Source organism: Pelophylax lessonae (assembly GCF_965119305.1).
Source record: "Pelophylax lessonae genome assembly, contig: HAP1_SCAFFOLD_258, whole genome shotgun sequence".
In the NCBI taxonomy this organism is placed as follows: Eukaryota; Metazoa; Chordata; class Amphibia; order Anura; family Ranidae; genus Pelophylax; species Pelophylax lessonae.
This window is the reverse complement of record NW_028120082.1, coordinates 151,609-176,029: the sequence shown is the minus strand read 5'-3', so window position 1 is coordinate 176,029 and position 24,421 is coordinate 151,609. Positions and strand designations below refer to the sequence as shown.

The window sequence follows — 24,421 nt, the reverse complement described above, 5'->3', positions numbered from 1 at the left end:
AAAACCCCTGCTGGGGAGAAGTGTGGACTGGTCCTTCTCCCTGGAGTCCATTTAGCCGCTGGAGAGAAGACAGGGTGACTGGGATCACTCCATCATGCTGTTGGGGATCTGGGCCGACTGCCCAGCATCCCTGGGGTATGCAGGTGGAGACTGTAGTCTCATATACTTTTTCTGTATGAAAATCCACCAGTGATTGCACAACAAGGCTGACATCCTCCTGTCCCAATGCCAGACCTTTTTCTGGGGTTGTGTACGTGGGAACCAAAGTCTCATCCACTACCACAGGGAATCCATCTTCTATTAGTTGGGGGCAGAGGCCAGCAGCGCTCTGCTCTGTTGCCAGCCCTTCTGCTGGGTTGGGGTTGGCGAATACTACCCCCAGAACCTGGTTGGGGGTCTGCTGTAGAGAGGAGGGATCACTTACCTCCTCCTCCTTGTATTCCTGCGGGGTAGGTGGGGGATCTGGACCGGCCATCCACCATCCCTGTAGGTCTGGTGCAGAGACCGCGGTCCCATCTCCACCAGCCATCGGTGGGTCTTCACAGTACCCCCAGTCTGTACTGTCTCTCCAACCAAGGAGAGACTGTTGTGGGCAGAGACCAGTAGCGTTCTGCCCAGCTTCCAGCTTTTCCACTGGGAAGTAAATTGAAACATCGGTGACCTTGCACACATCCTTCAGGGCCACCGATTGTTGTATGCAGGGGTCCACAGCGCCATGCTCTGAAGTGAGCTGTTCTGCAGGAGTCTCACCGGGTTGTTCCTCCTCAATAGAAAAGTCTATTAAATCCCCAGTCTCTGGTGGTGTCTGGGGATCGAGGTTCACCATCTCCTTTCTGTGGAATCCAGAAGATGTTACTGGTGCTGGGCAGAGGCTAGCAGAGCTCTGCCCTGTTGTCAGCACTTTAGCTTTGGGAACAGCAATCTCCGGAGTTTCCACTGCCGACTCATAGGCATGCTGCTGAACGTGTCCTAGCAGTTTCCTGTATGCCCTTTCCAGATGCTGTTCTTTCCTTACCAAGTGTTCTAGATCAGGTTCAAGCTCTGAGACCCCTGTGAGACGGAGCATAGCCTCTCTGTATTCTTGCAGGTTCTCAAGGGTAGGTTCCCCTTCATCCCCAAACACAAAGACATCTGTAAGGCTCTCCCACAGCAATCCAGGGCCACCAAAGTCATATCCCTCCGGAGAGCATTCTGATGTCTCTCCTAAATATTTCTGCTCTGCGTGCCATTGCAGAGCCCGATATTGATTGTCCAGCTCTATCTCCTGCTGGACCAGCCTGTCCAACTCCGATACCCATTGCTCCTGGGGCCGCTCTCCCAGGAATGCCATCCGCAACTTCCGTTGATCACTGGCCTGTTCCCCTGGGGTTGGAAAGCACTTTCCCTGGTATATACCAGCAAGCTGGAGGGCTCCAAGCCAGAGCCCCACCCGAATATGCTGCCTGAGCTCCAGGTATTGATCCGCAGAGACCGTCCTGGGGTATACTGAAAGGGCGATCCGCAGCACCCCCTCAAACTCTGATGCCAGGTCCATATCTCCGTTGGGTTGACCAAAGTCTGCTATCCCTATCTTGGATCCCGGTGGAGGTTTGGATGTCCCAGACTGCAGGAAGCGTCCCACCGCTTGCCACCAATGTGACGGAATCCGGACACCAACGACTGGGTATCTCCGCCAGTAACCTGCTTCCTAAGCTCTGGAACACGGGATCCGTGATTCTGGCTATAGTTACCCCAATAACTCGACAGTACAAGTTTTGGAGTGAAACCAGAATGGACTGTTTATTAAAACCAACTCACAGACTTTTATACATTGGAGAAGTATGTCATTGGCCAGTCAAATATTTACACAAAATATCACACAATAGCTACGATAACGAGGTAGGGCTGACCATGATATCATTAACATACCAATTAACTGAGCACTTAAATCAGCCTAGGCGGAATGCACAGAATGCTAGCAGGTAAACAATAGATGACACAAACACCTGAACAATCAGGAATCTCATTCCAGGCCAGACACACCGGCATCGAGATCCCAAAGAACAATAGACAGCATTAAAGTGTAACACACCCCCCCCAGCAAGAGTCTGATTAGTGCAGAGCTGGCCTGACTAGGGTTTTTGGTCACCCTGTGCCCCTTATAGACACAGGGTGATTTACACATAAGAGGGACTGGGGATGCTGGACAAGGGGTCTCCCAACCTCCCTAAAGCAATTGGGGTTCCACAAGCCCCCCAACCAAAGTGTCTCACGTCACAATCACGTTGTAGTGGAGGACTGGAGAGGTCCTTATCTACAGAAGGGTTGGAGGCTCATTAGATATCACGTTTTAGTGGAGGACTGGAGAGGTCCTTATCTACAGAAGGGTTGGAGGCTCATTGGATATCATGTTGTAGCAGGGACTGATTCTGGGGTGGGGGTTGTTTGTGCTCCCCTGGGTCTGCAGCTAATGGGGTTTTGGTGCAGAAAGAATTATTTCCTGTCCTGTTACTTCTGTTACTTTTATGGAAGGGTGGAGGGTGACATCTGATTGGTTGCTGTGGCAGTTGTTTGTCCTTCTAAATCTTGTGTTTAGTTGAGTCACTCTTGGTGTTTTCAGGCGCAGGATTTGGATGAGTTGCGCAGACATGTGTTCGCCGATTCCGTGGATTACATTACGGTGAAGAAACTCGTCCAGAGAGTGTTTCCTAAGTGCAAGTGCCGTGACCTCCAGAAGAAGCGCGATGCTCTGCGGGGGGTGAGATCTGCCTAACATGTTTCTCTCCCTTCTGCTGTATATAATAATGCTCTTTATTCTGTGAAATATAAGGTCCCATTTATAGGACCACCACCCTGGTGGCAGCAGACCTGGAGGAGAGGGACCGTGTGATTCTATTATAAAGAAGAGTAGATTGCGCTAGGACATAAATATATAAAACAATGTAAAAGAGAATATAAGAAGAGTCCAAGAAGGGTAAAAAAGCAGCAGTCCTCTTGGTAAAGGATAATCAGGAATTCAATATAAGTTACATACATATATGAGATACAAAGTTCCAAACCGATCCCCCAGTGAAGATAAAAAACAAAACACGTGCTGTCGGTATTTCCACCACCAGGAAGGTATAAACATGCAGCCTCTTACCAGATGGTCTAAAGAAAACCGCGTTCAATCAGGGTAAACCAAAAGAAGCCGGCATCTGTCACAGACCAACAGGCAAATCCAAGCAGGTAGCATAGATGTCAAAAAACTGTTTGTCCAGGGGAATGGACCCAACACATAGAAGAGTTCCTCGTGATAAAATAACAATATCATTGCACAGATATCCTTGAAAGGGCTTTATTAAACATATAATAAAACTCTGCACACAGGGTACTCACATTACATCCACAGATAAAAGGCATATGTCTGTTTCTTATCCAAAAAAATGGCCGACCTCCAACAACATACCAGCATCATGTGGTTAGGCTCCTCCCAACATCCCAACATGTTTTGTCACACTTGACATCATCAGGGGGCTGATTCTATTGCTCTATTTCCTTGTCCTGTGTCCTCGGTTTTCTGACCTTTGTTTTGGGGTACAGGCATCCTTTATAGGGAGCCCTATTGGCTGCAGTAAAAGCCCAGGTGGTGACCATTGGACCTCTGCGTAGCTCCTGTTATTTGTGGGTCTTGGTAAATCCAGCATTGCTTACCATGCATCTGCCGGGTGCTAAATGGGTTGGTGACACAAGAAGGGCGCCTTTGCCAGCTCTCCTTTTACTGTTGTCACCTAGTGAGCGGATATGAGACATTACCCAATGGTTCATTGTCTGCTGCCTCCATGTGTTGTGTTGCTGCTTCCTTGCCGGCAAAGACCCTTCCCGGGCTGTGGCACCATTGCAAAGGCCCCCGTTGTCCAAGCTTGATTGCTGCTCTGTATAGATGAGGACGTTGGGGGGGGGGGGGTTGGAATGTTCTGCAGAGGTTAGTTGTGATCACAGCTACTGTAAGTGCCGATATCGTTCAGTTCATCAAGTGATTGCTGCTATTGAGTGCGGCTCTCCTATAGTACTAGATATCTCTATATATCACTTTGTGCATTATCTGATCAGTAGAACATGACCTCTAGACCTTTGTATGGTGTCTTCATAACCGGTGTCCTCCTCCTCCTTCTACTCCCCGTCTTCTGGTCTGCAGGGCTGTGAGCTGGAGGATGATGAAATGTTGGATTTCCTGGAACAATGTGATGGTGAGGAAGAGGCCGGGAACAAACCTCCATGTGTGGAGAAAGTGGTGGAGCGGGCGTGCCATAGACATGAGCGAGTTCTTCCTATAGAGGAGACGGTGCAGGCGCTGGATGTCCGGGAGGAAGGTGAGATCCGTACAGAATTTTATGGTTACATTCTTCTTTCTTACCAGCAAATTAATCGGTAAAATTATTTGATACTCTGCCGATTTTACAGGTTTTCCTACTTACAAAGCATGTAGAGGTCTGTCATTTTTTTATCATAGATAATCTTCAACTGCGAGAGACGGAATCTAAAACAAAAGTCCAGAAAATCACATTGTATGATTTTTAACCACTTAAGCCCCGGAAGATTTTACCCCTTCCTGACCAAGGCCTATTTTGCGATTCGGCACTGTGTGACTTTAATGGACAATTGCGCGGTCGTGCAACGCTGTACCTAAACGAAATTGACGTCCTTTTTTTCCCACAAACAGAGCTTTCTTTTGGTGGTATTTCATCACCTCTGCGATTTTTTTTTGATCATGCGCTATAAACAAAAAAAGAGCAACAATTCTGAAAAAATAACAATATTTCTCTGTCGCTCATTGACAGACGTAGTCCTTGATTAATATCAACTCAGGTTATACTGCCCTCTACAGGAGTAGGACTAGAAAGGAAAGAAAACATTCTGGCCACACCCTAGGGGCAGTCCCAGAGGGTATATCCTCTCACTTCCTGCTACAGCAAATCAGTTTTTTTCTGTCTAGTTAGGAGTAAGGACCTAGATTCCTTGCTAGGATCTTCGGTCCTGGCAGGATTTTTTTTAGAAATACTTTTTTAGGCAGCTTTTTTCTCCAGTGTTCCTGTGAGATCTTCAAGCAAGAAAGCTGAAACTGGGCGATGGGCTGGATGCTGAGATCCAGTGGTCACCCCAGTTCAGCCTACGAGCGCGTGCAGGCCATAGCTCCGCGCTGGGTCAGCCGCGACATAGTCCCACTGGACGGGGACTGACCCTGCGAGTTAAACGTCTCGCCTGGACGCCAATGACCATGAGTCACGGCGTCCGTATTGGTCGACAGCCCCCCCACCTCGGTGGAGAGGGGTTCTGTCAGGAGTTGGCGCCCGCCTGGTTCCGGTATGGTGAGTAGAATGTTCCCCCTCTCCCCCTGGCGGGTTTGTTGGTGGACGCGGGCCCCTCTCTGGGATGGTCGGACACTCAGTTTCTGGGTCTCCCCTCTATCCTATAACAGGTCACAGATCCCCCAATTTGAGTGTGATTTTTGTGAATAGAAACCAGGAGACTTGGTTTGGGAGCTGACTATCTAAAGTCACTATATGACTGTAAGGGTGACTGAAGTCAGTGGCAGACTACTAAAAGGCATTACTATTGAGGTATAGAGGTATCCTACCTGTCATAGTGTGTACACAGGCCGATGCCTATGCCTGAGTTACTGCAGCCACAGATCGCCATCCCTCCAGAAAGCCGGTCACTTCCACAGGCCGCACAGCCTCCCGCAGGCCGAGGCATTCCTGTAGGCCGCACAGGCCGAATGCACACCTCCCGCAGGCTGCTGCTAGCTTGCAAGCCGCCGCTATCCTACACAGGCCGCCGCCATTTTCCTGCAGATCGCAGGAGGCCGCCATATTGGCGTAGCCTCGTGTCTCCAGCATGGGGGCGGCCATGTTTGAGGTGACCAAACACCTCGTGGAGTAATTGGGAGGCGCCGGAAGGCGTGTAAAGGGGAGGAGCCGCCTCCTTGGCCCAGGAAAGCAAGCCAAAGACTTCCTGTCTGTAACAGACAGTGCTGGAAGCAAGTTGATAAGAAACTTCTGTGCATCAGGTGAGCTTGGGGTCTCTCTCTCTCTCTCTCTCTCTCTCTCTCTCTCTCTCTTTCTGAGGGGTCCAAGCAGGTAGACTGAGGGGCGCTATTGCGCTGGGGGTCTAAGTAGAAAAAAAAAAAAATGTTTTGTTTTTTTTTCTTGCAATTAATTTTTTTGTGTTTGCTGGCAAAAGTCTTGTTACATGAACCCTGCCACACATGTATCCCCACCTGATCCCCTCAGGGTGGCCGCAGGACCCTCCAGTACCCCACTTGTGATGATGCATTATCAGCAGTTTTGGAGTCTTTGGTATCCCGGGTGGAGGTAGCCTGTCAGGGACGGGGGTCCCTATGTCATCTGATACTTCAGATACGGATTCTGAGCTGGTCATTGCAGCCCCTTTCCTGGGGTTGTTGTCTCGGGTACGGTCTCCTCAGACAGTGAGGAGGACGCTTCTGCCTCCGCCATAGCACAAGAAGCGTTGGTGGATGCACTAGTTGTGTCTGTCCGGGAAACCTTAAATCTTGAGGTTACACCGGCAGAGGTAGCTGAGACTCGTATTCCTTTTTTGGTACTAGCAAGCCTACCAAAATGGGGAAGGGTTTCCCTTGCCCAAATGGGGTCGTCCGAAAACGAACCCCTGCTATTTCCAAACGCATTGCTAGGCGCTATCATTTTGAGGAATCCCTCATTATAAAGATGGACGGTACCACCAATAGTGGACTCACCGATTTCCAGACTAAATAAAGCCACTGTTATCCCGTTGGATTGACAGAATGGGCCCCCACCCATCTCTAGGGTGGGGGGGACGTCTTCACCGGTTTCTGGATCCATGGCTTTCCAGAATCCCGGATAAAGGGGTTCGCAAGGTCATATGGTCGGGATACAAGATCGAGTTTCGATCACTTCCACCGGTGCGATTCTTCCCTTCCAATATTCGACATCCCCGGGTCGCTTAAAAAGCTTTGCGGGGGGCAGTAATGGACTTGATGCAACAAGGAGTGGTAGTTCTCGTTCCTTGGACAGTTTCAGGGGTTCTATTCGAACCTGTTCACAATGCCCCGGAAAGAGGGCTAGGTGCATCCAATTCTGGTCTTGGGAGAGATGGAGTCCATCCGAACAGTGGTGGCCTCCCTGCATCAGGGGGATTTCCTGGCGTCCATAGACATTTAGGATGCCTATCCTTATATCCCCATCTTCGCAGGACATCAGCGTTTTCTTTGCTTTTCCCAAAGATCATCCCTGGTTCCCACCAGGAGACTGAACTATCTGGGCCTAATTTTGGATACATCCTTGGCAAGAGTGTTTCTCCATGCGGAGAAACTCCAGAAGATTCAGTCAATGATTCGGATGTTGCTGTCCGTCAACTGGCTGGGACTGATGGTCGCCCCCTTAGAGGCAGTACCGTATACCCAGTCTCATACCCGAATTCTCCAAAGAGGAGATTCTTCTCATATGGAATCGGAATCCCGATTCCCTGGACAATCGGATCCGACTGAGCGAGCGGACCAGGGAGGCTCTGGTCTGGTGGCTTCGGTCTCCGATGCTCAGCCAGGGGAAGTCATTTCTTCTGATAAATTCCAGGTTACCGATAAATGTGTTGGAACTGAGAGCGATCAGACTTTGTCTGATTTACTGGACCGAGCAGCTCCAGGGCAGTCCGGTTCCGATCCAATCGGACTATGCCACGGTCATGACTTATGTCGATCACCAAGGGGCACCAAGAGTGCTCTGGCGGCCATAGAAGTGGCCAACATTCTTATTGGGGGAACAGTTGTTCCAGTTCTCTCCGCGATATTTATCACGGGGTTGGACAGGCAGATTATTTCAGCCGTCAGATTCTGAATCAAGAGGAATAGTCTCTTCATCCAGAGGTATTTCACCAGCTGTCCCTTCATTGGGGCACCCCGGATATGGATCTGTTGGCAGGTTGGCTCAACAGGGCTCGCGCCCGCGATCCTCTAGCGGACGCAGCAGACGCGCTGAGCGCCAAGTAGGGGAAGTATCAGCTACTGTATGTCTTCCCCCCTCTCAAATTACTGCTGAGATTTCTCCGCAGGATAGAGGTGGAGGGAACTCCAGTTATCCTGGTAATTCCGAGCTGGCCTCGTCAAGCCGGGTACGCCGACTTGGGCAGGCTGGTCGCAGACGCTCCTTGGAGACTTCTTCTCAGGGAGGATCTGCGGTCTCAAGGACCGATCTTCCATCGTGCTTTACAGTCGCTGGTTTTAATGGCCTGGCTATTGAGACCCAGGTACTGAAGGACAGAGGATTGTCAGCTTCAGTTATTCCTACTCTAATTAAAGCAAGGAAAGCGACTTCTAGCAAAGTCTATTATCGCACATGGAAGATTTATATTGCGTGGTGTGAATCTTTGGGATTTCCCCCACGTACCTATTCGGTGACCCGAATCTTGGCTTTTCTGCAAAAGGGGGTTGAGCAGAAACTATCCTTGAGCACTATCAAGGGTCAGGTTTCAGCGTTAGCAATCTTCTTTCAGAGGCCTCTGGCTACTCATTCCCTGGTGCGGAATTTCATCCAGGGGGTGCGGCACCTGGCTTTGCCAGTGCGCACGCCCTTCCCGCCCTGGGATCTTAATTTGGTTTTGACGGTTCTTCAGAAACCTCCCTTTGAAAATATCAGGGAGATTCCCTTGCTTACTTTATCCCAGAAGGTGGCCTTTTTGGTGGCTATCACTTCTGCACGCAGGGTGTCAGAACTGGCCGCATTATTGTGTCATTCCCCATATCTGGGGATTCATAGGGAGAAGGTAGTTCTTCATCCGAAGCCATCTTTTTTCCTCAGGTGGTTTTCAGACTTTCATCTGAATGAAGATATTGGGCTACCTTCCTTGTGTCCTAAACCCAATCATCCTCGGGAGTTTGCGTTGCATTCCTTAGATGTGGTTCGGGCAATCAGGGTATACCTGAAAACTACGGAATCGTTCCGTAACACGGGTTCACTTTTTGTGATCACGGATGGCCCCAGAAAGGGGTTGCCTGCATCTGCCGCGACTATCTCCAAATGGATCAGACAGACGGTGGTACAGGCTTATTCTATTAAGGGTCGGAATCCTCCGTTCCCTGTTAAGGCGCACTCCACTCGAGCGCTCAGTACTTCCTGGGTCTTCCGCCATCAGGCGTCAGTGGTCCAGGTGTGCAAGGCGGCCACCTGGTCGTCGGTGCATACCTTTACAAAATTTTATAAAGTTGATGTGATGGCATCGGCGGATGCCTCATTTGGCCACAAGGTTTTGCAGGCCGCAATTTGAGGAGACCGTGGTCTACCTCGAGGGTTTTTTTCCATTGGAATTTCAGTTGAGTCTCATCTTTTGATTGATGAGCTTCTAAAACTTCTAGTTGGCACCGGTTGGGCCTTCTAGATTGGATTTTGATTTCCATTTTCCCACTCCTCATTTGTGGCACTGCTTTGGGACGTCCCGAGTTGATATTAATCAAGGAGGACTACGTCTGTCAATGAGCGACAGAGAAAAATGGATTTTTGTAAAATCTTACCGTAAAATCCTTTTCTCTTAACCACTTTACCACCGGAGGATTTTCCTGCTAAAAGACCAGGGGTTATTTTGCGATTTTTTACTGCGTGACTTTAACGGACAATCGCGCGGTCGTGCGACGCTGTACCTAAACGAATTTCACGTCCTTTTTTTCCCACAAACAGAGCTTTCTTTTGGTGGTATTTGATCACCTGTGCGATTTTTTGATCACGCGCTATAAACAAAAAAAGAGCGTAATTTTTGCAAAAACAACAATATTTTTCACTTTTTTTTATATGAAATTCCCCCAAAAAAAAATGTAAAAATCAAAATTTTTTAAAATTTTCGGCCAATTTGTTTTACGCTACCTATGTTTGGTAAAAAAAATCGCAAAAAGCGTATTTTGATTGGTTTGCGCAAAAGTTATCGCGTTTACTAACAAAGGGAAAGATTTTTGTCATTTTTGGTGTTTTTTTTTTTAACGAGTAATGGCGGCGATCTGCGATTTTTTTTGCGGTACTGCGACATTGCGGCAGACAGATCGGACCCTTGACTGACATTTTTGACACTTTTGGGGGTACCAGTGACATTACTGCAGTAATCAGTGCTATATATATGCACTGTTACTGCAAAAATGACACTGGCAGGGAAGGGGTTAACAGTATTGGACAGGGAGGGGTTAAGTGTGTCCTAGGGGCGTGATTCTAACTGTGCAGGGACAGGTCTACTAGTGTAAAAACAAAGATCAACAGTTCTACATAGTAGAACTGTTTGATCTTCACTTTTACACAGGGAGAACTGACAGGTGGCTTGTTTACACAAGCCGCTCTGTCTTTCTCCCGCTGTAGCGGCGATCGTAGTGTGACCGGCGGACATCGGGTCCGCCAGTCACACTCCCGCACTCCTCCGTGAACGAGCCGAGGCGGGCGCGCGCCTCGGCGGGCGCGCGCCCGCCCGCTATTGGCTCTGGAAGGAGTGACAGGCGAGCGACGTAGACCTACGTCACTCTGCCTGGCCGGGGCCGACTGCCGCAGTAAATATACTGTGCGCAGTCGGCAAGCGGTTAAGCTCATTGACAGACGTAGTACCCGCCCCTCTGTTTTTGAGTTGGGTTGGGTTAAATTCTCTGACACTGCTTTGTGACATAACTGACATCCTGTAGCAGAGAGAGAGGATATACCCTCTGGGACTGCCCCTAAGGTGTGGCCAGAACGTTTTCTTTCCTGTCTAGTCCTACTCCTGTAGAGGGCAGTATAACCCGAGTTGATATTAATCAAGGAGGACTACGTCTGTCAATGAGCTTAAGAGAAAAGGATTTTACGGTAAGATTTTACAAAAATCCATTTTTTTCAAATTTTTTTATATGAAATTCCCCCCCAAAAAATGTAAAAATAAAAAAAAGTATTTTGATTGGTTTGCGCAAAAGTTATCGCGTTTACTAACTAAGGGAAAGATTTTTGTAATTTTTGTTGTTTTTTTTTTTTTTTAATGTGTAATGGCGGCGATCTGTGATTTTTTTTTTTTTTTTTTTTTTTGCGGGACTGCAACATTGTGGCAGACAGATCGGACCCTTGACTGACATTTTTGACACTTTTGGGGTTATCAGTGACATTACTACAGTAATCAGTGCTATACATATGCACTGTTACTGTAAAAATGACACTGGGAGGGAAGGGGTTAACTGTATTGGAGAGGGAGGGGTTAAGTGTGTCCTAGGGGCATGATTCTAACTGTGATTGGCTGTGGCTTGATGTGTAAGAACAGAGATCAATGATCCTACATAGTAGAACCGTATGATCTCCATTCTTACACAGGGAGAACTGACAGGCGGCTGTGTTTACATCAGCCGACTGCCTTTCTCCCGCTGTCACGGACGATCGCGAGTGGCACACGCGCGGGGGGGTCCGTGACCAAGTGGGAGCGCGCCTCCGGTGGCGCACACTCGCTCCCCACACCCTTACAGGCTAGCGACGTAGCCCTAAGTCGCTCTGCCTGTTAGGGGCTGACTGCCAACGTAAATATTCATGCGGCAGTCGGCAAGTGGTTAAATAATTAATTTGCATTTTATTGCATGACATAAGTGTTTGATGCATCAGAAAAGCAGAACTTAATATTTGGTACAGAAATGTTTGTTTGCAATTACAGAGATCATACGTTTCCTGTAGTTCTTAACCAGATTTGCAGACACTGCAGCAGGGATTTTGGCCCACTCCTCCATACAGAGCTTCTCCAGATCCTTCAGGTTTCGGGCTGTTGCTGGGCAATACAGACTTTCAGCTCCTCCAAAGATTTTCTATTGGGTTCAGGTCTGGAGACTGGCTAGGCCACCACTCCAGGACCTTGAGACGCTTCTTACGGAGCCACTCCTTAATTGCCCTGGCTGGGTGTTTCGGGTCGTTGTCATGTTGGAAAACGCAGCCACGACCCATCTTCAATGCTTTTACTGAGGGAAGGAGGTTGTTGGCCAAGATTTCGCAACACGTGGCCCCATCCATCCTCCCCTCAATACGGTGCAGTCGTCCTGTCCCCTTTGCAGAAAAGCATCCCCAAAGAATGATGTTCCCACCTCCATGCTTCACGGTTAGGATGGTGTTCTTGGGGTTGTACTCAACCTTCTTCTTCCTTCAAACACGGCAAGTGGAGTTTAGACCAAAAAGCTCTATTTTTGTCTCATCAGACCACATGACCTTCTCCCATTCCTCCTCTGGATCATCCAGATGGTCAATGGCAAACTTCAGACAGGCCTGGACATGCGCTGGCTTGAGAAGGGTAACCTTGCGTGCGCTGTAGGATTTTAAACTATAACAGCGTAGTGTGTTACTAATGGTTTTCTTTGAGACTGTGGTCCCAGCTCTCTTCAGGTCATTGACCAGGTCCTGCCATGTAGCTCTGGGCTGATACCTCACCTTCCTCATGATCATTGATGCCCCACGAAAACGTTGTTTTTATAGTTAAGGTTGCTGAGAGAAGCAATTGAGTTTTCAGTCAGGATTGCAGTTGGCATCCCATCGCGTTGAGCGGCATGTTAAGACATCACTATGGCAACATGACACAGGAGCCGGTGACTATTTAATCTGGCTTTGGGAGTCATCTAGCTCCAGCCTGAGGAAGTCGCGTGTCTGTGACGTAACGCGTAGGAGGAGCTGGTGACGTGCAGCTTGCGTCTCACTCGCTGTGTTTCTAACAGCTGAGTGTCTGGCATGAGATGATACGGAAAGAGCGGTCTGTGTGAAAGAATTTACCTGCAGCTGCTTACTGTCATTATCTAGGCATAGCCTGTATGGGCTGCAGATCCCAGGAGAGCGGTCAGTGTGGGCTGCAGATCCCAGGAGAGCGGTCAGTGTGGGCTGCAGATCCCAGGAGAGCGGTCAGTGTGGGCTGCAGATCCCAGGAGAGCGGTCAGTGTGGGCTGCAGATCCCAGGAGAGCGGTCTGTGTGTGCTGTGGATCCCGGGAGAGCGGTCTGTGTGTGCTGTGGATCCCGGGAGAGCGGTCAGTGTGGGCTGCAGATCACAGGAGAGCGGTCTGTCTGTGTGGGCTGCGGATCCCGGGAGAGCGGTCAGTGTGGGCTGCAGATCACAGGAGAGCGGTCTGTGTGGGCTGCAGATCCCAGGAGAGCGGTCTGTGTGTGCTGTGGATCCCGGGAGAGCGGTCTGTGTGTGCTGTGGATCCCGGGAGAGCGGTCAGTGTGGGCTGCAGATCACAGGAGAGCGGTCTGTCTGTGTGGGCTGCGGATCCCGGGAGAGCGGTCTGTGTGGGCTGCGGATCCCGGGAGAGCGGTCTGTGTGGGCTGCAGATCACAGGAGAGCGGTCAGTGTGGGCTGCGGATCCCAGAAGAGCGGTCTGTGTTGGCTGCAGATCCCGGGAGAGCGGTCTGTGTGGGCTGCGGATCCCGGGAGAGCGGTCTGTCTGTGTGGGCTGTAGATCCCAGGAGAGCGGTCAGTGTGGGCTGCGGATCCCGGGAGAGCGGTCAGTGTGGGCTGCGGATCCCGGGAGAGCGGTCAGTGTGGGCTGCAGATCCCAGGAGAGCGGTCTGTGTGGGGTGCAGATCCCAGGAGAGCGGTCTGTGTGGGGTGCAGATCCCAGGAGAGCGGTCTGTGTGGGGTGCAGATCCCAGGAGAGCGGTCTGTGTGGGCTGCAGATCCCAGGAGAGCGGTCTGTGTGGGCTGCGGATCCCGGGGGAGAGCGGTCTTTGTTGGCTGCAGATCCCAGGAGAGCGGTCTGTGTGGGGTGCAGATCCCAGGAGAGCGGTCTGTGTGGGGTGCAGATCCCAGTAGAGCGGTCAGTGTGGGGTGCAGATCCCGGGAGAGCGGTCAGTGTGGGGTGCAGATCCCAGTAGAGCGGTCAGTGTGGGGTGCAGATCCCGGGAGAGCGGTCAGTGTGGGCTGCAGATCCCGGGAGAGCGGTCTGTGTGGGCTGAAGATCCCAGGAGAGCGGTCTGTGTGGGCTGCGGATCCCGGGGGAGAGCGGTCTTTGTTGGCTGCAGATCCCGGGAGAGCGGTCAGTGTGGGCTGCAGATCCCAGGAGAGCGGTCTGTGTGGGCTGCGGATCCCGGGGGAGAGCGGTCTTTGTTGGCTGCAGATCCCGGGAGAGCGGTCAGTGTGGGGTGCAGATCCCGGGGGAGAGCGGTCTGTGTGGGCTGCAGGTGAGCGGATATTATAGCCGGAGCTCCTGCTGGAAGATTTCTGTGACATTCCTGTGGTCCCTCTAAACGGACCGGCGCTCCATCGACTATCGCTGGGTTTTTTCACGATTGAATTTTATTCATGAAATTTGAGGGATTTTTTTATTGTGGCAATATTGCTCTATTATTTTATTTATTTTTATCTTTTATATATTTGGAATCATGGATGTGAGATTTAGCAACGATAAATTTAGCACTTATTTAGTCTTCAGGTGAGCGGCGTAGTGGAAGATTTGGGATTTTTTTCAAGAATTTTCTTTTGATCAACTCCTTTACACTATATTTTATTATATTTTATTATATAATTTCTGATGAACTGAATTTTATTATTATTTTACTGTCTGCACATCATTTGCTGTTTGCAGATTTATTTATTTATTGAGCTTTGACAATATTTACCTTTTTGATTAGCGTGCCACTTTTTGGTATGTATATGTATATGTATGTATATATATATATATATATATATATATATATATATATATATATATATATATATATATATATATATATATATATATACCGTATTTTACAAACCACGCCCACACAATGGTGCAAATATACACTAATATGACCGGATCCTACCTTTATCAGGGGAACATTGGGAGGATTTCTATCATTGCGGGCATCACTGGAAAGTGGGTGGAGCATTAGAAAGAGGGGTGTGACATGTCAGTACTGCACAACCTTTCTTTTGTGTTGTTTCCCATCAATAATTGTATCCTCATACTATAGATATTGGGTCTATATCCCATCAATAATGGTATACTCATACTATAGATATTGGATCTATATCCCATCAATAATTGTATCCTCATACTATAGATATTGAGTCTATATCCCATCAATAATGGTATCCTCATACTATAGATATTGGATCTATATCCCATCAATAATGGTATCCTCATACTATAGATATTGGGTCTATATCCCATCAATAATGGTATCCTCATACTATAGATATTGGATCTATATCCCATCAATAATTGTATCCTCATACTATAGATATTGGATCTATATCCCATCAATAATGGTATCCTCATACTATAGATATTGGATCTATATCCCATCAATAATTGTATCCTCATACTATAGATATTGGGTCTATATCCCATCAATAATGGTATCCTCATACTATAGATATTGGATCTATATCCCATCAATAATGGTATCCTCATACTATAGATATTGGATCTATATCCCATCAATAATTGTATCCTCATACTATAGATATTGGATCTATATCCCATCAATAATGATATCTTCATACTATAGATATTGGGTCTATATCCCATCAATAATGGTATCCTCATACTATAGATATTGGGTCTATATCCCATCAATAATGGTATCCTCATACTATAGATATTGGGTCTATATCCCATCAATAATTGTATCCTCATACTATAGATATTGGGTCTATATCCCATCAATAATTGTATCCTCATACTATAGATATTGGATCTATATCCCATCAATAATGGTAGCCTCATACTATAGATATTGGATCTATATCCCATCAATAATGATATCTTCATACTATAGATATTGGGTCTATATCCCATCAATAATGGTACCCTCCTGTAGATATTGGATCTACAGTTGTGATCGAAAGTTTGGGCACCCCAGGTAAAAATTAGTATTAATGTGCATAAAGAAGCCAAGGAAAGATGGAAAAATTACAGATTAGACATTCTTATATGTCACCAAAAGTTAGATTTTATTTCCATCATTTACACTTTCAAAATTACAGAAAACAAAAAAATGGCGTCTGCAAAAGTTTGGGCACCCTGCAGAGTTAATATCTTGTACTGCCCCCTTTGGCAAGTATCACAGTTTGTAAACGCTTTTTGTAGCCAGCAAAGAGTCTTTCAATTCTTGTTTGAGGTATCTTTGCCCATTCTTCCTTTCAAAAGTCTTCCAGCTCTTTGAGATTTCTGGGCGGTCTGTCACGCACTTCTCTTTTTAGGTCTATCCATAGATTTTCAATTATGTTGAGGTCAGGAGATTGTGAAGGCCATGGCAAAACCTTCAGTTTACGCCTCTTGATGTAATCACCCGTGGATTTTCGAGGTGTGTTTAGGATCATTATCCATTTGTAGAAGCCATCCTCTCTTTAACTTCAGCTTTTTCACAGATGGCATCAAGTTACCATCCAAAATTTGCTGAAATTTTATTGAATCAATTTTTCCTACTACTTGTGAGATGTTCCCTGTGCCACTGGCTGCAATACAACCCCAAACTATGATTGATCCACCCCCATGCTTCACAGTTGGACAGAGGTTCTTTTCATTAAATTCTGTGCCCCTTCTTCTCCAAACGTACCTTTGCTCATTGCGGCCAAAAAGTTCAATTTTAACCTCATCGGTCCACAGAACTTGTTTCCAAAATGCATCAAGCTTGTCTATATGTTCATTTGCAAAGTTCAAGCACTGATTCTTGTGGTGAGGACGTAGAAGAGGTTTTCTTCTGATGACTCTTCCATGAAGACCATATTTGTACAAGTATCTCTTTATAGTGGAATAGTGTACCACAACTCCAGTGTCTGCCAGATCTTTCTGGAGGGATTGTGCAGTCAGACGTGGGTTTTGAATTGTTTTTCTCACAATCCTGCGAGCTGTTCTGTCTGATATTTTTCTTGGTCTTCCAGATCTTGCTTTAACTTCCACTGTTCCTGATGACTGCCATTTCTTAATTACATTGCAAACAGAGGCTATTGACATCTGAAAATGCTTTGCTATCTTCTTATAGCCTTCTCCAGCTTTGTGAGCGTCAACTATTTTCAGTTTCAGTTTTCTAGACAACTGCTTAGAAGATCCCATGGTGCTGATTGTTGGGGCAAGGTCAGATGAGTCTGGGCATTTAAAACCTTTGAGATTGACATCACCTGGTCTTCCCAGACGATGATTAAGAACAATCCATGACACTGGCAGGTCTCAGCCTTGCAAAGGGGGCAGTGAATGCTATAAATTCTGCAGGGTGCCCAAACTTTTGCAGATGCCATTTTTTTGTTTTCTGTAATTTTGAAAGTGTAAATGATGGAAATAAAATCGAACTTTTGTTGACATATTATAAGAATGTCTAATCTGTAATTTGATGCCTTTTGAGATTTTTCCATCTTTCCTTGGCTTCTTTATGCACATTAATACTAATTTTTACTTGGGGTGCCCAAACTTTCGATCACCACTGTATATCCCATCAATAATGGTACCCTCCTGTAGATATTGGATCTATAGCCCATCAATACTGGTACGCTTGGTTTTCAGTGTTTGGTGTATTTTTCAGGTATTAGTGGTCAGGGTCAGTCATAGTTTAGTGGTCAGGGTCAGTCATATTTTAGGTAGTAATGTTTTGCCTTCTCTATCATTCTTCAGGTATTGAGACTCTTCTTTGCTATCTGGAGCTCCATTCTTCTCAGTGGTTGGAGCTGCTGCACCCCACGTTATCCGTCTGTCGGGTGACCTGCTACAGTGGCCCTCAGCAGCTGCGGAGCCTTGCACACAGGTAGAGTTGTGTCCTCCTATTGTATCTTCATCTCTTCTTTTGTCAAAAATAAATAGTGTTAAAAATGATTTCATAGAATGAAGGAATGAGGGTTGGCGGTCGGCTTGTGTGGAGTGTACTTGTAATTAGGATCTCCAAGACCACTGGAATAAAATGTATAACAAAGACTATGTGTCATCATGTACTTATTGAGGGACAGAACTCTTATTGGGGGACAGAACTCTTATTGGGGACAGAACACTTATTGGGGGACAGAACTCTTATTGGTGGACAGAACACTTATTGGGGGACAGAACTCTTATTGGGGGACATAACTCTTATTGGGGGGACAGAACTCTTATTGGGGGACAGAACACTTATTGAGGGACAGAACTCTTATTGAGGGACAGAACTCTTATTGGGGGGACAGAACTCTTATTGGGGGACAGAACACTTATTGGGGGACAGAACACTTATTGGGGGACAGAACACTTATTGAGGGACAGAACACTTATTGAGGGACAGAACACTTATTGGGGGACAGAACACTTATTGAGGGACAGAACTCTTATTGGGGGACAGAACTCTTATTGGGGGACAGAACACTTATTGGGGGACAGAACACTTATTGAGGGACAGAACTCTTATTGAGGGACAGAACACTTATTGGGGGACAGAACTCTTATTGGTGGACAGAACACTTATTGGGGGACAGAACTCTTATTGGGGGACAGAACTCTTATTGGGGGACAGAACACTTATTGAGGGACAGAACTCTTATTGGGGGGACAGGACTCTTATTGGGGGGACAGAACTCTTATTGGGGGGACAGAACTCTTATTGGGGGGACAGAACTCTTATCGGGGGACAGAACTCTTATCGGGGAACAGAACTCTTATCGGGGGTCAGAACTCTTATCGGGGGTCAGAACTCTTATTGGGGGACAGAACTCTTATTGAGGGACAGAACTCTTATTGGGGGACAGAACTCTTATTGAGGAACAGAACTCTTATTGAGGAACAGAACTCTTATTGGGGGTCAGAACTCTTATTGGGGGACAGAACTCTTATTGGGGGACAGAACTCTTATTGGGGGACAGAACTAGACTCCAAAATATACAAGTAGTCCAGACAATCAAAGGAATTGGTAATCAATGATTTAGTGCTTGTCCAAGAAAACTAAAAAAGTTCCTGCTTGCAGTTCTGTAAAAACTGAGGGACATACAAAGGACCTCAAAAACTGAATTTGGGTCCCTAAAACAATCAACGTGTAGCACCCTCCTAGTTGGGTGCTAGGTGTAAAAGCATTATTATGCTCCATCTGCTTATCAGGGGAGCCTGATCTGTTAGTTTAGCCTGTTGTATGTTTCCAGGTGTGAGTCACTTGGTCTGAGGGGGTGTCCCCACTGTATCCAATGGGCTAGTAGCGGGCCTGTTGGACAGTGGAGGAAACCCTGCCAGTGACACACAAGGGTTTGTGGCAGTCCCAGTGGGAGGGCACCACTGCAGTGCATCCTGGGATTGACCATAAATACTGAGGGGACATGTGACAGGGCATCTTTGGTGGGAAGCAGAGTCCCAGGAGAAGGCTGACGACTGTCTCTCCTCCTGCTGTCTGAGGAAAGTGGTCACAGGCCTAGTGAACCAGGTGTGGAGCTGAGCCTAAAGGATCCTGTATAGCCGACAGTGGAGCTGCTGGCAGAGTCATCTGGGAAAACAGTGTATGTTAGTACCAGGGGGCTTGCCTAAGGGTCTGCCCAGGAAGGGGGACCACTCCAGTGGAGTCAGAGGATAGATAGTTGGCTTACACAGTACGTCAGAGTAAAGGGGGGAGAAAGTAGAACCCTGAAGATTAGGGGTAAAGGGGGTGCCGAGTATGGCCCTGAAGAGAGATTCACTGAATAGTTCACTTATTACCTACTTCATCACAATGGCAAGGTGAAGCAGCGGCCTTGCCGCATTCAACTCAGTTAGAAGTCCTGACATTGTGCATAGTTGGTTCAGTTGGAGTATCCCACTCATCCCTTCTCCTATCCCAGTTCTCAAAAATAACAAAAACCAAATCCCCTGAACTGATTTCTGACTGAGCCATCCACTTCAAGTACTCTGAATTATCAAGTTGTTGCTATGGGTAACCCAGGGGAGTCCGTATCCAGCAGCTCCCATAGGATTAGTGCTACAAACGTTAAATGGAGATCTTATGGGGTACAGCGGAGTCATGAAATCACCTACAACGGTGATAAACGTCCTTTCACGGCACTCTTCTCCATTCAAATCACCTACAATGGTGATAAATGTCCTTTCACCGCACTCTTCTCCATTCAAATCACCTACGACGGTGATAAACGTCCTTTCACCGCACTCTTCTCCATTCAAATCACCTACAATGGTGATAAATGTCCTTTCACCGCACTCTAATCCATTCAAATCACCTACGACGGTGATAAACGTCCTTTCACCGCACTCTTCTCCATTCAAATCACCTACAATGGTGATAAATGTCCTTTCACCGCACTCTAATCCATTCAAATCACCTACGACGGTGATAAACGTCCTTTCACGGCACTCTTCTCCATTCAAATCACCCCCAATTTTACGATCTCAGAAACAGTGACTGGAGGGACAATTATTAACCCCCTCATTCACTGCACCCCCTCCATATGCAAAAACTGGACTACCATAAATTCAGCAAGGAGTCAACCAGTCCCCTCCCCAACAAACCATGTGTACCCCCAAAGAAATATTCAAAAGGTGCTCCCAAAATCTCTGCACCAGAGGAGCTTACAATTTTAATGTCCCCCCACAGTTACACTATTACAAATTTACTGTATATCTTCTCCTAAATGTGTATATTGTATGAACCCCCTGTGTCTGTATAGACGTGTATATATCTTCTTCTCAATGTGTATATTGTATGAACCCCCTGTGTCTGTATAGACGTGTATATATCTTCTTCTCAATGTGTATATAGTATGAGCCCCCTGTGTCTGTATCTTCTCCCCAGCTGCCCCCCTGTGGCCGTGGCTCTGGCTTGGGAACGTCGGTCGGGTATTGATCACACACACGCCAGTTCTGTGGAGTTCAATGTGGTGGAGGTTGCAGATTCCATGGGCTGGGAAGTCATTCCAGTGAAGAGGGCTCTCCGCAATCTGCAGTGGAACTCTTCTTCCTCCGGAGGTAATGTGTGACCGGGACTCTTCTATAAAAAGTGTATCTAAAGCCAAACTTGGGGAGGGGGTTTACCCTCCAATTTTGTTTTTTCTCTTTTGGAGATTGCTTTTTTCAGGGGGGGGGGGGGGGGGGGCAAATCCAAATTTTGAGTTATCACCAGAAAAAGTCTTTCAAATGGGGAAATTTTGTTTTGGTGACATCTAAGAGGGCCTTTCCCTCACTTTCCATGGTGGTGATGTTTCCTTTTCTTCCCCTTTATTGGGACGTGTCCCCGTTATTTTATACTTATAAGAAACTCTCATATATCCTAGTAATCTATTTGATGGGTCCTGTGATTGGTTGTTGGTGTATGACGCAGCCGTCATTTCTCTTTGTTTCAGGTTTCCGGGGTACAGGCCGCAGCGGTGTCCTGGTTGAGTTTGGCACGCTGTCCTTTCACTTTCGTTCTTACGGAGATCTGACAGACGAGGAATTGGAGGACGTCTGTGACTTTCTCCATCACAAAGTCTCTTCACGAGAGGCGACGGCACTGAGGCAGCTGAAGTCCTGTTACCGGGTCTTCCAGAGGTTTGTGGTCCATTATGTCCCAGGTTTAGGTTGTACGATATCTGAGCGGTCACATGGTGAAAATCGCGGACAGAGACCTCTGACTCACCAAGTCTGATGAAGCCCTCAGATTGTATCTTTCTATGTTCCAGGTCTTCATCTCTATCTCTGGATTATGGAAAATGACTTTGCTGGAATAGGGGAGATGTATGGACAGGACATTGGAGGGAAAACTATTCTCCATAGCACCAATCTGCTCTCGTCTCTACAGTCCAGATCTAGAAATAGTGGGTAGTGGCTAGTTTCCCTAGAACAGGGGCAGGGAACCTTTTTTCTGCCAAGGGCCATTTGGGTATTTATAAAATCATTCAGGGGCCGTACAAAATTATCAGCTTAAAAATGCGCCTGTTATATTTGGTCAAACATTTAATTAACTCACCCCTAATGTGATGGCTGCAACTGCTTCTCTTTGGTGAGGTGTGTGATGTTAGCGGGTATTGATGATGATGATACTCGCAACTGGTTTTCAAGGTTTGCGTCAGTCAGTCTGGAGCACAGTCGACTTTGTGGTGGTAAGTTTTGAAAAGAACTGCTGGCAGGTAATGCTGGTGGGCATAGCTGGCTGGTACTGCTGGTGGGTACAGCTGGCTGGTACTGCTGTGGGTACCTCTGGTTCAGGCTGGTAGTGCTGGCTTGTACTGTGCTGTGGGTACTGCTGGCTGGTACTGCTGTGGGTACTGCTGGCTCAGGCTGGTACTGCTGTGGGTATTGCTGATTCAGGCTGGTACTGTGCTGTAGGTACTGCTGTCTGGTACTGCCTTGGGTACTGCTGGCTCAGGCTGGTACTGTGCTGTGGGTACTGCTGGCTGGTACTGCTGGCTCAGGCTGGTACTACTGGCTGGTACTGCTGGCTCAGGCTGGTACTGCTGGCTGGTATTGCTGTGGGTGCTGCTGGCTGGTACTGTGCTGTAGGTACTGCTGGCTGGTACTGTTGTGGGTACTGCTGACTCTGGCTGGTACTGCTGTGAGTACTACTGGCTCTGGCTGGTATTGCTTTAGGTACTGCTGGTTCTGCTGTGGGTACTGCTGACTCTGGCTGGTACTGCTGTGGGTACTGCTGGTTCTGGCTGGTACTGCTGGCTCTGGCTTATACTGCTGTGAGTAATACTGGCTCTGGCTGGTACTGCTGGTTCTGGCTGGTTCTGCTGGCTCTGGCTGGTACTGCTGTGAGTACTGCTGGCTCTGGCTGGTACTGCTGTGTGTGCTGCTGGCGGGAAATGCTGGCTAGCAGCGGTGCCGCGCTGGAGGAAGCGGCGATGTTTCCTGTATTGGTCACAGGCGGAGTGCATTTGATATCACTCCGCCTGTGACTCACTCAGACTGTCAGAACAGAGCCAGAACTATACAGGCAGCATCGGCTCCATTCTGACAGATCAGCTGAGAGACACAGACTCAGCTGCATGGGGGGCCGGACCAAATGACTTTGAGGGCCGCATACGGCCCCCGGGACATAGGTTCCCCACCCCTGCCCTAGAGGGTGGATTTAACTCATCGGGCTCCTTTATGTTTGTTGTTTTCTATCTCTTTGCAGACCTCTGAACGCTCCGTCTGTGAGCGATGTCTGACTGTGGGGCTCTGGTGGAACCACACTGATAAATGGGGGGCTCGTCCTTCTCCTGGACATGTCTCCATCTCCCAGCAGATGTACTGGATCCCAGAAGCACCCTATGGCTGAGCTATGTTACTGGGTTGGGTTCAGTGGCTGCAATGTTCCTCCAGATCTCAGATCACTTGACGTATTTCCATTGTGACTCCAGTATGTATATTCTCTATTTTTCTTGGCCAACCTTCATTGATCTATAACATCACCCAGTGAGGAATTCGCTGTCACATGTTGGTTTAGCACTTCATCTCTCTTACAGAGATTTCCTCTTCTTTGTGGCATCCTTATTTCTCTGTCGCTCATTGACAGACGCAGTCCTCTTGATTAATATCAAATTGGGTTATACTGCCCTCTACAGGAGTAGGACACTAGGCAGAAGAAAACGTTCTGGCCACACCTTAGGGGCAGTCCCAGGGGGTATATCCTCTCTCTCTCCCTGCTATAGGATGTCAGTTTTTTTCTGTCTAGTTAGGAGTAAGGACCTAAGTTCCTTGCTGGGATCTTTGGTCCTGGCAAGATTTTTTAGAAAATTTTTTTCTTTTTTAGGCAGCTTTTTTCTCCAGTGTTCCTGTGAGATCTTCAAGCAATTTTGCTGGAACTGGGCGACGGGCTGGATGTTAAGATCCAGTGGTCACCCCAGTCAGCCTACGAGCGCGTGCAGGCCCTAGCTCCGCGCTGGGTCGGCCGCGACATAGTCCCACTGGACGGGGACTGGCCCTGCGAGTTAAACGTCTCGCCGGGACGCCGACGACCAGTTGGAAACTGAGTCGCGGCGTCCGTATTGGTCGACAGCCCCCCCACCTCGGTGGAGAGGGGTTCTGTTAGGAGTGGGTGCCCGCCGGTTCCGTTATGGTGAGTAGTATGTTCCCCCTCTCCCCTGTCGAGTTTTGGGAATAGACACGGGCCCCCTGTGGATGGTCTGACCCTCTTGATCCTGGGTCCCCCCTCTATCCTATAACATGTGTCACAGATCCCCCTCTTGAGTGTGATTTGGTGAATAAGAACCAGGAGGCTTGGTTTGGGAGCTGACTATCGGATAGTCACTGTAAAGAGTGGGCACTGTAAAGGGACCATGACTGAAGTCAGGGGCTGGCATTACTATTTAGGATGGCCATGTAAGAGGGTGATATGATCCTACCTTATGCATAAGGTTGCAGTTACCTGGACTACCGCCATCCGCCGCCGCCATCCTCCCGCAGGCCGCACAGGCCGCTGCCTTCCTTCCGCAGGCCGCACGTTTTAGCAGGGCGCCGCCATCTTTCCACAGGCGCAGGCCGCCGCCATCCTCCCGCAGGTCGCGCGGGGCCGCCATTTTGGCGTAGCCTCGTGTCTCATGCATGGGGTCGGCCATTTTGGAGACGCCCAGCTACCTCAA

The 24,421-nt window shown here is 47.9% G+C and overlaps 1 protein-coding gene across 1 annotated transcript in view; it reads left to right on the top strand.

Moving 5' to 3' along the window:
- The window catches only part of LOC309543590 (ATP-dependent DNA helicase Q4-like), a 73,775-nt gene that overhangs the window by 22,821 nt on the left and 26,533 nt on the right, over positions 1-24,421 (top strand). Inside the window, exons 12-16 of the mRNA XM_082276052.1 lie at positions 2,600-2,737; positions 4,157-4,331; positions 17,559-17,688; positions 20,671-20,843; positions 21,218-21,404. Of these exons, the coding sequence (XP_082132178.1) occupies positions 2,600-2,737; positions 4,157-4,331; positions 17,559-17,688; positions 20,671-20,843; positions 21,218-21,404 (803 nt within the window). The remainder of the gene's footprint in view (positions 1-2,599; positions 2,738-4,156; positions 4,332-17,558; positions 17,689-20,670; positions 20,844-21,217; positions 21,405-24,421) is intronic.